The 14,604-nt window shown below is 35.0% G+C and overlaps 1 protein-coding gene across 1 annotated transcript in view; it reads right to left on the bottom strand.

The window, feature by feature from the left end:
• Positions 1 to 529: 529 nt before the first annotated feature.
• LOC127965142 (bile salt export pump-like) overlaps positions 530 to 14,604 on the bottom strand; it is a 24,958-nt gene continuing 10,883 nt past the window's right edge. Inside the window, exons 12-28 of the mRNA XM_052565743.1 lie at positions 14,448 to 14,558; positions 14,241 to 14,366; positions 13,175 to 13,378; positions 11,892 to 12,062; positions 11,328 to 11,526; positions 10,391 to 10,472; positions 10,191 to 10,311; positions 9,942 to 10,106; positions 9,655 to 9,759; positions 8,814 to 8,975; positions 5,779 to 5,982; positions 4,887 to 5,128; positions 4,587 to 4,743; positions 4,307 to 4,504; positions 3,749 to 3,955; positions 3,144 to 3,290; positions 530 to 2,214 (exon numbers count right to left, since the gene is read on the bottom strand). Coding sequence (XP_052421703.1) covers positions 2,014 to 2,214; positions 3,144 to 3,290; positions 3,749 to 3,955; positions 4,307 to 4,504; positions 4,587 to 4,743; positions 4,887 to 5,128; positions 5,779 to 5,982; positions 8,814 to 8,975; positions 9,655 to 9,759; positions 9,942 to 10,106; positions 10,191 to 10,311; positions 10,391 to 10,472; positions 11,328 to 11,526; positions 11,892 to 12,062; positions 13,175 to 13,378; positions 14,241 to 14,366; positions 14,448 to 14,558 — 2,802 coding nt within the window. The 3' untranslated portion in view covers positions 530 to 2,013. The remainder of the gene's footprint in view (positions 2,215 to 3,143; positions 3,291 to 3,748; positions 3,956 to 4,306; positions 4,505 to 4,586; positions 4,744 to 4,886; positions 5,129 to 5,778; positions 5,983 to 8,813; positions 8,976 to 9,654; positions 9,760 to 9,941; positions 10,107 to 10,190; positions 10,312 to 10,390; positions 10,473 to 11,327; positions 11,527 to 11,891; positions 12,063 to 13,174; positions 13,379 to 14,240; positions 14,367 to 14,447; positions 14,559 to 14,604) is intronic.

Here is a 14,604-nt window from a genome sequence, read left to right as displayed (position 1 = left end):
AGATAAATATATACACACACACAGGGCTTACCATCAATTTTTTTGCTCACAAGCCACTTTGGCTAGTGGTTTTCGAAACTTACTAGCCATTCAGCATTTTCACTGGCCACAATTTGTTGTTTATATAACATGCAACGGTAACACTTTAGAATAAGGTTCCATTAGTTAATGTTAGTTAATGTATTAATTAACATGAACAAACAATGAATAATACATTTATTACTGTATTTATTCATCTTCGTTAATGTTAGTTAATGAAAATACAGTTATTCATTGTTAGTTCATGGTAATTCACAGTGCATTAACTAATGTTAACAAGCACAACTTTTGATTTAAATAATGCATTAGTAAATGTTGAAATTAACATGAACTAAGTCTTATAAATGCTGTAGAAGGATAGTTCTTGCTTAGTTTATGTTAACGAAAGTAGTTAACTAACATTAACTAATGGAACCTTATTCTAAAGTGTTACCCATGCAAATATTTATTTAAATTTGTCCAGAAAAGTATGAAAGACATCGTGAGAATAGCCATCAGTGGTTTAACCGTAACTTTATGAAGTGAGGACAATACTTTTTGTACATGAAGAAAACAAAAATAATGACTTCTCAGCCCTGTGGAACAAATAAACAAGCGAGAAGAAACGTATTGTTGCTTAGCTAAATGAGCACAATTTTTCCTCAAAGAAAGGCAAAATAACTAGTGACAAATATGTTTACAATACATACTGTCTTTTAAGGACTTTTTAAATATGTACACATTGTTCATCTGTAACATTTGAATGACAGCAAGTGAGACATCAAAACATGGCACTACATTAAACAATGACTGAGCGTAAATGTATCAGTGATTATGAACATGTTATCAGTCTCGTTCTATTATCAGTGTAGTTCAAGGACATCATATCTTCAGCTGCTACAACAAGTCGAATCTCTGCAACCTTTTAGTACAAAACAAATACTTGCATGATGTCACATTTTTATGCAATACATTTTCGCTCAGTTTCTTGAAAAAAACAAAAAACAGTTGATCCAGGTTGACTAACCAGACCTGTATAATACGGTGGCCGCGAGAGCTCAATGTGCTGCAATTTAAGAGAACACATGCAAATCGAAAAAACACCAGCAAATGAAGAAAACATCTTCATCAGTTTGACAACATAAGTGTAACAAATCCTCACAACACATGCAAATTAACAAAAGCGCTGCGAATCTTCACAATACATGCAAATTAACAACTGAAAATCCTCACAACACATGCAAATTAACAACTGAAAATCCTCACAACACATGCAAATTAAGAAAACACGGATCCAGCTGGTATTTGTTTATTGTGCAGTGGCTACAATCATTTGAGCTGTTGATGACCTGAAAGGTGAGTTTTCTTTTTTTTTAAACACCCTGATTGCATGATTCCTTTACCTTTCGGATATTATTAGCCTAAATAAGCTGAATAATTACACGATTAACTGTGAAAGTTTAATATTACTTATAAGATGGCGAACTTTAATATCCTCAAGTAAATTTCAAGGTTAATCAAAATAAATGTGCAATGCTTCATTAATTGTTTCTTAATTTGCATGTGCTGTGAGGATTTACAGCGCGTTTTTTAATTTGCATGTATTGTGAAGATTTGCAGCATTTCTTAATTTGCATGTTTTGTGAAGATTTGCAGTGCTTTTGTTAATTTGCATGTGTTGTGAGGATTTGCAACACTTGTGTTATCAAAACTGATGAAGATTTTTTCTTCATTTGCTGGTGTTTTTTCAATTTGCATGTGTTTTCTTAATTTGCATTGAGCTCTCTTGGCCACCGTAGTATAAGTATAATTCAAACATTCAAAGGATGTTGTCAAGACATAATAAACGTCCACTTATCAATAAATACATATAAATAAAAAATACCTCAACAATTAATTCCATTACCAAATGTACTGGGATGTAATTTGTTTGAGCAGCCCGACTAAACCAGACAAACCAACGATTGCAGAAGTAATGTTCTATATATATTTGTTTTAACTAATAGTCACCCCTGTGGTGACAAGCTTGTAGTATGCAGCTTTCCTGGACATGAGCTCCTCGTGGGTCCCTTTCTCGATGAGCACGCCCTGTGACATCACTGCGATGATGTCAGCAGTCTGAATGGTGGAAAGCCTGTGAGCAATGACGATACACGTGCGTCCCTGACGGGCCTCATCAAGTGCGGCCTGAACAACCTAAAGATTGAAAAACAAACACATTTTGTGCATTAAAATGTTGTGCAGAAATACAGGCATCAGTGCTGAGGGGAGTACTTGCAAAGTGCAGTTCATTATGAATACAAATTACATGGAAAAAAATTGTAGTTAGTAATTTAATCCAACTACTTTTTTATTACTTTTAGACTACTTTTAACCTTCTAAGATTAATCTTAGATTCATTTTAGGTAATATAATTAAACTACTTTTTTCATTACATTTTGATCACATGCCCAGAGGTTAAAAGTAATCTATAGCTCAGATATAATTGGATGGCTTGTAAAAAAAAAAAAAAAAAAAAAACACTGGTCAAAAAAAAAAAAAAAAAAAACAAGTGTGAAAGGCCCCTATTTTGATTTGAATAAAATCTTGTACCATATTAATATAAAATAAATGATTTTATTCCTTTTTTTGTTATCAGCAACATGAAAAGCATTACACTATGTCAGGGTTTGTGAAGGAACTACAGGGGTTTGTAAATGATTAAAAAGCTAATCATTAAAAATTACATCTTACATATGCTAAAGTAAAATAAAAAAAACACTTATTGTTTGTGCAATTCCACAAAATCATATATTAAAAATAGGCTTTTTTTTTTTTTTTTTTTTTTTTTTAGAAAAGACAATTTAAATGATTAAAAAATAGAGAAAATGTGATGAATTATGAATAACTTGTTGCCATTTTGTGAAAATTAAGGAATCATGTAATAAGTTAAATTTACTGTAGTCTGATAACAAGTTTTTTTGTATATAATTTAATACATTTTTGGAATTTTATCATGTAATTCAGATTATATAAACACTTACTACTCAGCACTGAAGACAATATTGAGAAAGCGGGAAATTTGCCTGATGGTAAATTACAGTCAGGCTATAAATAAGTGCAAACACACAATGATGTAGTTTTACCTTCTCACTCTCAGTATCGAGTGCGGACGTGGCCTCATCCAGCAGCAGGATTTTAGGGTTTCTGACGATGGCTCTTGCGATCGCTATGCGCTGTTTCTGTCCACGGGATAATTGAGAGCCTTGAGCGCCGACCTGAGTTTCATATTTCTGAAAAATGCAACAATAATCAAGAAAATCTTTCTTTTTTTTTAAATGGAACGGTTTATTGAAAATGTAAACAAAACAGTTTCGCACGTGTTTCATGCTGATCATATAGATGACTCAAATATGGTACAGTAGGCTAAAAGCCAAAAAGCTTCTATTTATAATAATGCACCTTCTTGGTATTATTTACGATTAATCAGTGCTTTTTATTCCAAATGTTTGCTTTCATAACAATTTAGCAAAAGGTAATTTCCAGGGATTTCCCAGTCAAATGCAGCGGCTCCACTGGTGCATGAAGTATGCATGACCTGACCATACTAACAGACTAACATAACTTGCTTTAGTTGTAACAGACCGAAAATGAGATGAACAACATTTCATGTTGACTTTTAGACACATTTAAACGTGATACCTGTGAATCAGAATAGTCAAGTCATGAATGAAAGAAAAGCATAACATACATCAGGTAGTGTCGTCACAAAATCGTGCAGATAGGCCTTCTTAGCAGCCTCTATAATCTCCTCCATGCTCACGGTACGAGAATTATCTCCATACTGGATATTCTCTGCGATACTGCAGTCGAACAGCACCGGCTCCTGGGAAACGATGCCAATCTGAGACCTCAGGAAGGGCACGCTGATGCTCGCAGATGGATGTCCATCGATCAGCTAGGGCAAGAACAGAAAGCCATAGTTTGTTTGTCACAATCAAGGATTTTGCATTTCATCATCTGACATATTAAGAGATATTTTAATAGCATCTAGTAGCTGCAATTCCTTGTTTGTTTTTACTCAAATGGCAAGATTATTTAAACTAGATTTGACATTTAAAATATATGTGAACATTAAAAAATATATGTGGTAATAATTCTTGCAATAATGCAATGCAAATTAAAAATGCATCAAAAATATATTATTGGCTCTGTGACTAAATGCTTTTGTTTTGCTTTGTAATTTGCATTGGATAAAAGTATCTCCTAAATGCATTTATGTAAAGATGCAATAAATGTGGTTTCATACCACTTGACCTTCATCGGGGTCATAGAATCGCTCCAGCAGTTGAACGCTGGTGCTCTTCCCGCAGCCGCTGCTTCCCACAAAAGCAAGCGTCTGTCCTGGATGTACTGACACCTCCAGTCCCCTCAAAACCTGGATGTCTGGCCTGCTGGGATACGTGAACCTGCACCCTTTGAATTCTATTTGGCCCTCAAAGGGATTCTGTAACAGCAAAGAAGAGAACATTGGAAATGGTCAAAGTAACAACTGGGAGAAAAAAAAAAAAACCCAGATACTCTCTTACCCAACTTTTTCCTTCTGTTTTGCTGATGCTAATTTTGGGAACCCTGTCCAACAGTTTGAAGAGTTGTGAAGCAGCTATCTTGGCCTTGGCGTAATCTGGTGTGAAAGACGAAGCTCTGCCAAGTGCGGTGGCACTGGTCACCAGAGCTGAAATGACTCTGAGGGATAACACACACAGCATTTATTTTAATGACACTGATCGACTGGTATATTTCAAAAAATTCCCTTTAGTGAATTATGCATGCTTATAACTGATGCTTAGCTGTAAATCCTGCATGCATTAATCCAGACATTAACTGACCTGAACACCATCATATATGGAAGCCCCTCATTACTGACCAGATAGCCGCCGTATCGAAAAGAGCAAGCGAAGGCCATGAAAATGACACACTTGGCGAATGCAAAACAGATCCCATAAACATGAGCTTTCTTCTTTGCCCTTTTATAAGGTGCTTGTAGCTGCTCCTCATATTGAGACACAAAGTGTTTCTCTTTGGATAAACCGGCGATGGTCCTGATGTTGCTCAGAGCTTCACTGGACACCTGTATGAACAGACATATACATAGCAAAAATAATGATCATTTGGCAAACATGCAGGACAAAAGCTTTCAGGTTCAGTACGATGCTTTTGAAAGAAGTCTGTTTTGCTCCATTTATCTGATCGAAATACAGTAAACTCAGTAATATTGTGAAGTATTATTAAAATTTAAAATAACTGTTTCCTATTTGAATGCATTTTTTAAATCCAGTTTATCCCTGTGATGCAAAACTCAATTTTCAGCATTATTCCTCCAGTCTTCAGTGTCTCATGATCCTTCAGAAATCATTCTGATACGCTGATTTGCTGCTCAGGAAATATTTCTTATTATAATCAGAGTTGAAAAAAGAAACCCTGATACATTACATTTCATTTCAGGATATCTGATAAACACTGTTCTTTTAAACTTTCTATTTGAAAAAGGAAACTATTTTATTTAACATATCATGTGTTTCTTAAACTAAAGTATTATTAACTGCAAAACAAACTCAAAATCCTTCACAATACTAAATACTCCAGAATGCTAAAACCAGTACATTGTTTTTTTGCTGACTACACTGCATTTTATTCATGTGTATTTGCTGCCTTAGTGAAAGCATGAATATTGCATTTAAATGAATGAATCAGACTTCATTTAACATGTCTTTTTTGTACCTGTCCAGCAGCCTCCAATGCATTTTTATCCTCATTAGCAAATCCTGTCAGCATTTTAGCCTGAAAGACTCCAGAGAGGCCGATGAGAGGAAGGAAGCAGGTAACCACAAGACTCAGTTTCCAGCTGAAGTAATATGCAATAATGAAAGAAGCACCGATGTTGGTCAGTGAATTCACAATCATGCCGATCTGTGAGCCTGTAGCCTTTGAAGAGCACATTGAACACAATCAAACATACACTTAACCATATAAATTATCTTAAATCTTTGAAAATTTATTTTTTACAATGTCATTTTTTCTCACTGAAGTCCTCTAAAAAAAAAAATTGTTTTTGCTTTTGACTTTACAAATCATGCCCCTTGCTTATGAAATCAGTGCTTTTTTAAGTCCTTAGCTTAAAACCCATCTCTTCCATCTTTATTTGACCCTCTAACTTTAGCACTCACTATTCTAATTCTATTCTTAAAAAAACCCAAAAAATTATAATCTTTTTGTATTATATCTATTTTCTTTTTATTTATTATACAATTATAAAAAAGCCCTCTAATACTAGCTTGCTCTATTCTTTTTCTATTCTTTTTCTTTTTATTTATTATATTATTTAAAAGCCCTTGCTACATGTACTGTGTTAACCTAACTGAGACTTATTATAGCACTTATTTATCATTGCTCTTTTGTTGTTTTTGATTGCTTCCATTGTCCTCATTTGTAAGTAGCTTTAGATAAAAGTGTCTGCTAAATGACTAAGTGTAAATGTAAAGTGAATGTAAATGTTGTTTTCTATGGAAGCATATGGGTAGCATTATTCAATTTGGGATGTAATATGCAAAATGACAATGCAATATGTAAAATGGCAATGCATTTCTGTATATACATTTCCATACATACAGTATTTTATAGATACAGTGAAGTGGAAATTAAAATCAATAATAGACTGAACAGTTCCATGTCTGTAACATTTACCACTCTCATCTTTTAAGTCATAAGGCACTAGGTATGTGTGTGTGTGTGTGTGTGTGTGTGTGTGTGTGTGTGTGTGACATTAATAAATAATTGTAAAAATGAATATAGTTACATTTCTAAATAAAAATAGTAAAATTAGCTCTATGCTGCTCAGTGCTCCTGTAGCCTACCCCAGAGCGCCCTCTCGCGGCTGTAGACGGTAATGTTTTCTCTTGGTCTTGAATAAAAGTGACATATAGTCCAGTGCGACTTATATATGTTTTTTCCCTCGTCATGACGTATTTTTGGACTGATGCAACTTATACCGAAAAATACAGTTAACATTATTATTATTATTTATTATGAGAGTAATTGACACAGACTAGAACTTTAATGTTTCACCCAATTCAGCTCATATCTTTAGACTCGTCCGACTCGTGTTGCTTGTATAACTGGCCAGACTTACCTTCCCAAAAAATCCTATTTAATTTTATTTCATAAATTTAACTATATTTCTTTCCACTTCACTGTTATCCAAAGGGACATAACTATTTGCACTGTATTTATCAGTGGGACAATATTCGTACAATACTACAACCTAGAAATAATTTGCAGGTCTCAGCAGCACGAATTATGTGCCCAGCTACATCTGATTCAAATATTATGCTAATTAACAGTGAGCGTAGTTTCAGACATTTCAGTGCTTCACTCGCACTGACTCTTATTCTGCCTGAAAGAATGACAAGACCGAGCTGAAGGCTGTCAGATGAAAACCGATCCGATTCGACCAATCAGATGAAAGCAGCGTTTCAGCTCCGCCCACAAGAGGGAATGAAATATTGAAGCCATAAACCGAAATGATCAAAACATACACGGACCAACTGTCTTGTCCATGTTGTCTCACTTGATTGAATCCTCTTCTTGAGACTTGAGTCTCTGACCTTCTGTAAGCCCCGCCTTGTTCACACAATGATCGACGTGGCGCGAGGGCGGGGACACGTGATCGGCTCGGAATGCATTTTCAATGTGCACATTGAGTTTTGCTACATTCATTGCGGGACACCTAATGAAAATGCAATCGTAAGTGTCTTGACTGTGAGTGTTAATGCAATTAAGAAAAATAGCATTTAAATGATCATTTTGCCACAGATTTTGCTTTAACATGTTAGACATATCTAATCATTTCTGTAATACATTTTCATTTTAATTTTGCAACTTATAAAGCGTTAAAATTAATATTCATTTTACATATTAAAACTGGTGTAGTAAATGGCAAATGAAAATTATGTAATTTAATTTTCATTTTCATTTTGCACCAAACGTTGCACAAATGTATTGGAAAATTTAAATGTAAATACAGAAATGCATTGCCATTTTACATATTGCATTGTCATTTTGCATATTACATCCCAAATTGAATAATGCTACCCATATGCTTCCATAGTTTTCCCATACATTTTCTATGCTCTCTCTGATCCTTAGATTTAAATACTCAATTTTCGCTTCTGCCCCTTTAAGAAACACCTATTTGCATATTAAAATGAGTGCTTTTTTCAGCTTTGCAACATGTTTTATTATTGTATTTTCTTGTAAACATTAAAGTGGCATGTGAAACTTCTCAGTCCACTTATAATGTTTGTAAAGTTTCTATGGGTCAAAATCAGTCACAAGTATGTTTTATAACCCCTTTTTTGTGCTCTCTATTGGAATTATTTATTTATTTATTTATTGCTTCTGCACTTTTAAGAAACATCCCTTTGCATAAGAAATGAGAGCTTTATTCATTATACAGAGGGATATGGCTGCTGTAACGGTTTGGTTACCCACATTCTTAAAAAAAAAAAAACGTATTTAGTGTTCAACAGAAGAAATAAATATTGGAATAGATCAACTTGAGGTGAGTATATGATGACAGTAACTATCCCTGTTAAGATGTTATTTTAAGGAACTTTCCCCCTCAAGTTTTATTTTTATTTTTTTTGCTGCTGTGCCTTTAAGAAACAACTCTTTGCATATAAAATGAATGCTTTCTCCAGCTTTGCAACATTTTTTGTTATTATTGTATTCTCTAGTCTGTATCTTCTGTCACTCACCCCCTGCACCATGGAGGCGTCAGTGGCTAGTCTGGTAGTCAGAGCACCAGGACTGTTAATGGGGCTGTCGAACCAGCCCATCTCTTGCTTTAACATTGCCTGAAATGCATCCTTTCTCAGCCTGCGAGTCAACAGCTCTCCTGATTTGGCAAAAGAGTAGCCCTGCCATAAACATATCACAGAATATTACGTCACAGCCTGCTGTAATATCACCACACAAATTTTTCATGGGTAATGTTAAAGTGCCCCTATTATGAATTTTTGAATATTACCTTTCGCGCAGTATGTAACAGAGCTCTGAGTGAATGAAAACATCCTGCAAAGTTTTAAATCTGAAAGTGCACTGTGTATAAACTTATTCTCTCTTAAAAGAAAGAGTCAACTCTGAATCATTGAAACGAGTCATTTTTAAAAACGAATCCCAAGCCGTTTCATGTTTAAGTCAACATGAAACATTAGCATATTGCTGCTCACTTGTTGGTCTTTTTGCTTTGTTCTGAATGAAAATGCACATCCATTCTTCACCACTAGGGGCTGCTTTTGGAGCAGTAAACACAGGTTTCCCGGTAACGGCTGTAAACAAAGCAGCACTGCATGCTGCTTTTATTACAAAGTGGAAATAAAATCAGCCAATCACCACAGACTAGCGTCACACAGAGGGGGATTTGTCGAATCAGTTGGGAGACCTTGAGCAAATAAGGTAAAAATAAATGCATATTATAAGACAATGAAAGTGTCAACCAACTCCCAAAACCAAAATATGAAGCTTTCATTACCCATAATAGTGGCACTTTAAAATGTAGGTATACAAAAAAACCTCAATAAGGAACTGAGGAAATACCTGTAAGAACTGTGAAAAGAAGCTCAGGACTCCTATGCTGACAAACAAAATACAAATCCTGTTTATCTGCATCCTCTGTTTATCCAGGTCTTGAATGGAGAATGTCTGAAAATCAACCATGATATTGTTAAACTGTGACTTAAAATATCATCAAGCTGATTATACAGCTAATGGGATGCTGCATTTTATTCAAAACCCTTTCAACAAGGTACATGTAATATTTAGGGATAGGGATTAAAGACAGAAACATTAATCAGATTGTATGTCATGTTACGTGTGTGTCTCACCCCAAGGATTTCACTGAATAAAAGAGCATAGATGGGGTTGACCGATCCATTGATGGCAGCACCTAAAGAGCCCAGCAGCATATATGGCCACTCGGGACGGTTATACTTCAGGATTCGTGCCACTGGAGCCGGTTCAATGACTTCTTCATCTTTACCATTGCTTTTCTGCAAGACAAGATAGGGAACTTCAGATAAAAGTTGAAAGCACTGCATGTGCGATACTGTATCTAAATGTTCTCGGTTCCAGACCTTGTTGTTTACTTCAGCTTCCTCAGTTTCTAAATGGTCCGAGTGGATTTTGAATTTTCCAGATATGGCATCAGGAATGCTGTTTAACATTTGAGAATGTGATTGCTGTCTCAAAGATCGCCTATAGGAAAGATGTTTTAGTTTAAAAACAGAACATTTTGGACTCCCCTCTCAAAATAAAAGTCATAATGTTTATGTACCTTAAGGTACTCTCGTAACTTCCTCTGCTGAAGCTCCTTACTTTCTCAAGTCCCTCCTCCTCTATAATGGTCATCTCAGCAGCTGTGTGATTCAGTGTCAAGTTAGTGTTTAAAGAAACCGTTCAACCAAAAATGCACACAATGTCATTGACCCTCCTGTTGTTTAAAACTATCTCCATGCTGCTCTTTTCTAAGCAATGACATTAAGATCCAAAAAGTACTAAACCACCTTCATGTGCTATTTTATTGCATCAATTCAGAATAATATACTACACTATAAAAGTTTTATGTTGTTGAGTTATTGTCATTGAGAAATGTAGTCACTATTGCTATGCTTCCATCCAAATGTGATAAATTAGAGCATTGCATAAAACATCTGAAAATAATGCATTTCCATCCCATGTTTTCAAGAAAACTAAATCTGTAAGCCTGTTTCCACCACTGGATAAAACAATAAAAAAAAAATCTCACAATTTTAATTTTTTTTCTGCCAGTTGTCTTGATTTTCTGTCAGAATTGCATGATATAAATGTGCAATCCGGTTTTTCCTAAAAATTGCTAGGTTATATCGTACAATTCTGGCTTTTTTTTCTAACAAATGCAAGTTTATATCTCATAATAATGACTTCTTCCTCAGAGTTATGAGATGAACTCGCAGCTGTCAGTTATAAAGACCAATTAAAAAAAAAAATAAAAAAAAATCTCAGAATTGCAATTTTGTCACTCAATTCTATGAAAATTACCTTTTTCATTTTTTAGGCTTCCAAAGTTTTTGTTTTGTTTTGGTTTTATAATACACATAAAAATACATGGATGGACATAGTTTACAATGCATGAAAATACACTAATGAAGTGATGCAAAATTTCTGCTTCCGTGTTTCATGGAAAAATACCAGAATACAGGTTTCCAGTGACCTCCAAATCTCTCTGTACTCACTGTACTCCGGTTTATCGCTCTCTGTATCCTTTCCTTGATTCTGCAGGGTTAGTGTGAAGTAAACTCCCTTTCTGTCCAGTAACTGGCTGTGTGTGCCTCTCTCTACAGCACGTCCATGCTTAAAGCCCACGATCACATCGGCGTTGCGGATGGTGGACAGACGGTGTGCGATGCTGATAGTCGTTCTTCCCTGTCGAGCCTGAAAAATGCCATCGAATGATTGCATGCAACAACAAATACATGGAAATGACTCGTTCTTGAACAAACCTGCATTTGCTTACAAGTTCAGAATTCAGTACAACAGGTAACATTCAATTATAGGGTACTAAAACTGTTGAAGATAAAAGTACAACAGGTAACATTCAATTATAGGGTACTAAAACTGTTGAAGATAAAAGGAGATAATAGACTGAAATAATATGAGAAATGTTGAAGGTGTCTGAATAAATCTGGGTGTGACTATACTTCAAAAAGTCAGGACAGGATAAGGGACTGTGCCGAACTGATGGTTGCAGCTTGAAGACTTTTGGAGAAGTTTAGTTTTGGTCTTAGTTAATAGGTTACCTTATCCAAGGCCTCCTGTACTAGAGCCTCACTCTCGTTATCCAGCGCTGACGTGGCCATGTCTAACAGGAGGATTCTGGGATTCCTGACCAGCGCTCGAGCAATGGCGATCCTCTGTTTCTGCCCTCCACTCATCTGACCCCCACCTTCACCCACCAATGTGTCAAATTTCTGCATGATATGACAGTGTCATCAAATTCATTTAGCTTGATATGAAAAATTAAAGGGGTCATAAGATGCTATTTTAAAGATCATTATTTGGTGTAACAGTATAGGTTGACATGCTTTAATATTAAAAAAAACATTACAACAAAAGCAACTCTCTAACCATTAGGCCTCAGCTGCCCTTCTCTCTCTCTCTCTTTTTTTTTTTTAAAGTAGCACATTATTTTTCAAATACTGTACATTATTGTAGTTCCTCTCAAACACATTGTTCTCTACAAAGTAGAGTATGTGTATGCAGTACACAAGCTGCGATTAAGAAAGCTGACTCCACGTTACCCTGTCTTTCTCTCACACACACACACACACACAATGCGATACTCTACGCAAGGCAGAACTCTGCATTTGAGTCAAGAGCACATATTTAAACTATTAAGGAAACATGCTTACAGTCGCTGATTCAGAATAAGTGCCAGATTATCAAAGTCAAGTCGGAGGTGACCCATTTTTTCTAGAAATAGCCTTTGCACAGCCAGCCTTGTAGGGTGCAAAGTTTGTAGCCTTGAAAGTTGAAAGCCAACATGTCATAGGTTCACAAAACTGTCCTCCTGAACATCTGGGTTGTGCTGTTCTGTTGTATGTAAATCTTAACCAATGATTCCTCATTGCATCTTTCTTCAGGAAGACCAAATAAAGTGCTTTTGCTTTGGCACAGAAACACACAGCGTCTCCCTGACATGACTGCTTCAATACTAACTGTGTTGCTGAAACCACGCCTTCTTTCTTTGCGTGACATTTGGGCGGTATTACGCAAATATTTCCACCTCGTGACGTAGAGATGTGGGGCATGTTAGAATGAGGCGTTTTAACCCGGTTTGGCCTCTTTTAGAGAGAATAAATATTTTTGTGGGAGACTTTGAGCTGTTTAACTCTGCAGATCTTATACATGCACAAATAGCTAAATAACACACTGAAGAAAAGGAAAAATAGAAATCTCATCATATGAACCCTTTTAATATATGCAAAACTAATCGAAAAAAATCTCCAAGCACTTCCCGTGTTACTTTGTGTAACTGATCAGTGAGGTAATGCATGTACTGATCTTATACAGTAGGTGGCACCTGAGGAAGATCCATGATGAAGTTGTAAGCATTGGCTTGTTTGGTGGCTTCTATGATCTCCTCCATGGTGACTCCAGGACGGCCGTATCGGATGTTCTCCGCGATCGTGGTGGCGAACAGAACAGGCTCTTGCTCCACTACACCAATGAGGGAACGCAACCACTGGATATTCAGGCTTCTGATGTCTTGACCATCCAGCGTGACCTAAAAATGACAATCGTTTTGATTTTCAACACTAGGTCAGACATTTGGTTTTAGATTTTACTGCATTACTTGTATTTAAGGAGGTATTTTAACTAATAAGATTAATTATATATACATATTAATTCACTCATTAATTGTTCTATTGTTGGAAATCTTAGAAACTGTGTAAGTGTGAACCAGTGTTATGAATGTTAAATTAAACTTGTTTTTCTTTCACTAATTCAAATATAATAAAATGTTGGTGAAAAATAAAAATTCAGTTCTAAATAAATAATTGTATTTATTGATTGATTCATTATTTGTAAATAACCAATGTCCTATGAAATTAAGATGTTTGACCAGTGTAAATATTGTTAACTAAAACTCTTTAAAAATCTAAAATCAGGCATTGAATTAAAGATAAAATATTACAAAATATAAATATCAAATGAAATTAAATAAAAATTAAATGCTAAACAAATGTATTTATGTATTTATTTAATTGTTTGGTTGTTGTTGTTGTTTCTTTATTGTTAATTAAAACTATTGAAAAAAAAAACTTTTCAGTAATTCAAATTAAGCTCAAATATCATATTATAAAATATAAATACTTGATGAAAAATAAAAGTTAGAGCTGACATAATTAGCAGTCCTTACTTAAATAAGTCAAAGTCTTCAAATGACTAAACCTGAAACTTAAATAAAAATAAATTAAAGATAAATAGAAATAAAAAAAAGAATAAAAAAAATCTAATTAAATGAAATTAAATGAAAATAAAGTCAACTGAACATGTGAAAATAAAAGCTAAAAATATAAATCTATTAATAAATACTGTAAGAGTATATATAATATAATTAACACTATAGTTTTGTATTACTGTACCATTCCTTCTTTGGGGTCGTAGAACCTCTGAATGAGTTGAATTGTTGTGCTCTTTCCTGATCCACTTGGTCCAACAAATGCAGTGTTCTCACCAGCTTTGACCACAAAATTCAAATCATCTAATATCTGAACACAAGATACAGCCAATCAAACCTGGATACAATTTAACTGTTTAATGCAGACATTAGATTTAAAAACATAACCCACTTTCACTTCCGGACGGGAGGGATAGTTGAAGTGAACACTGTGGAATTCAATGTCACCTTTAACTTTGTCTAACGCATGACCTTCTTCTGAGAAGCAATCGATTTCTGGTTCCTGTATGGGAACAGGATGTGACGGTGATTAATCTTTCCCTGAAGCT

The sequence above is a fragment of the Carassius gibelio genome, chromosome B9 (assembly GCF_023724105.1).
Source record: "Carassius gibelio isolate Cgi1373 ecotype wild population from Czech Republic chromosome B9, carGib1.2-hapl.c, whole genome shotgun sequence".
NCBI classification, from domain to species: Eukaryota; Metazoa; Chordata; class Actinopteri; order Cypriniformes; family Cyprinidae; genus Carassius; species Carassius gibelio.
Note: the sequence above shows the minus strand (reverse complement) of the source record. Positions and strands in the feature narration are given on the sequence as shown.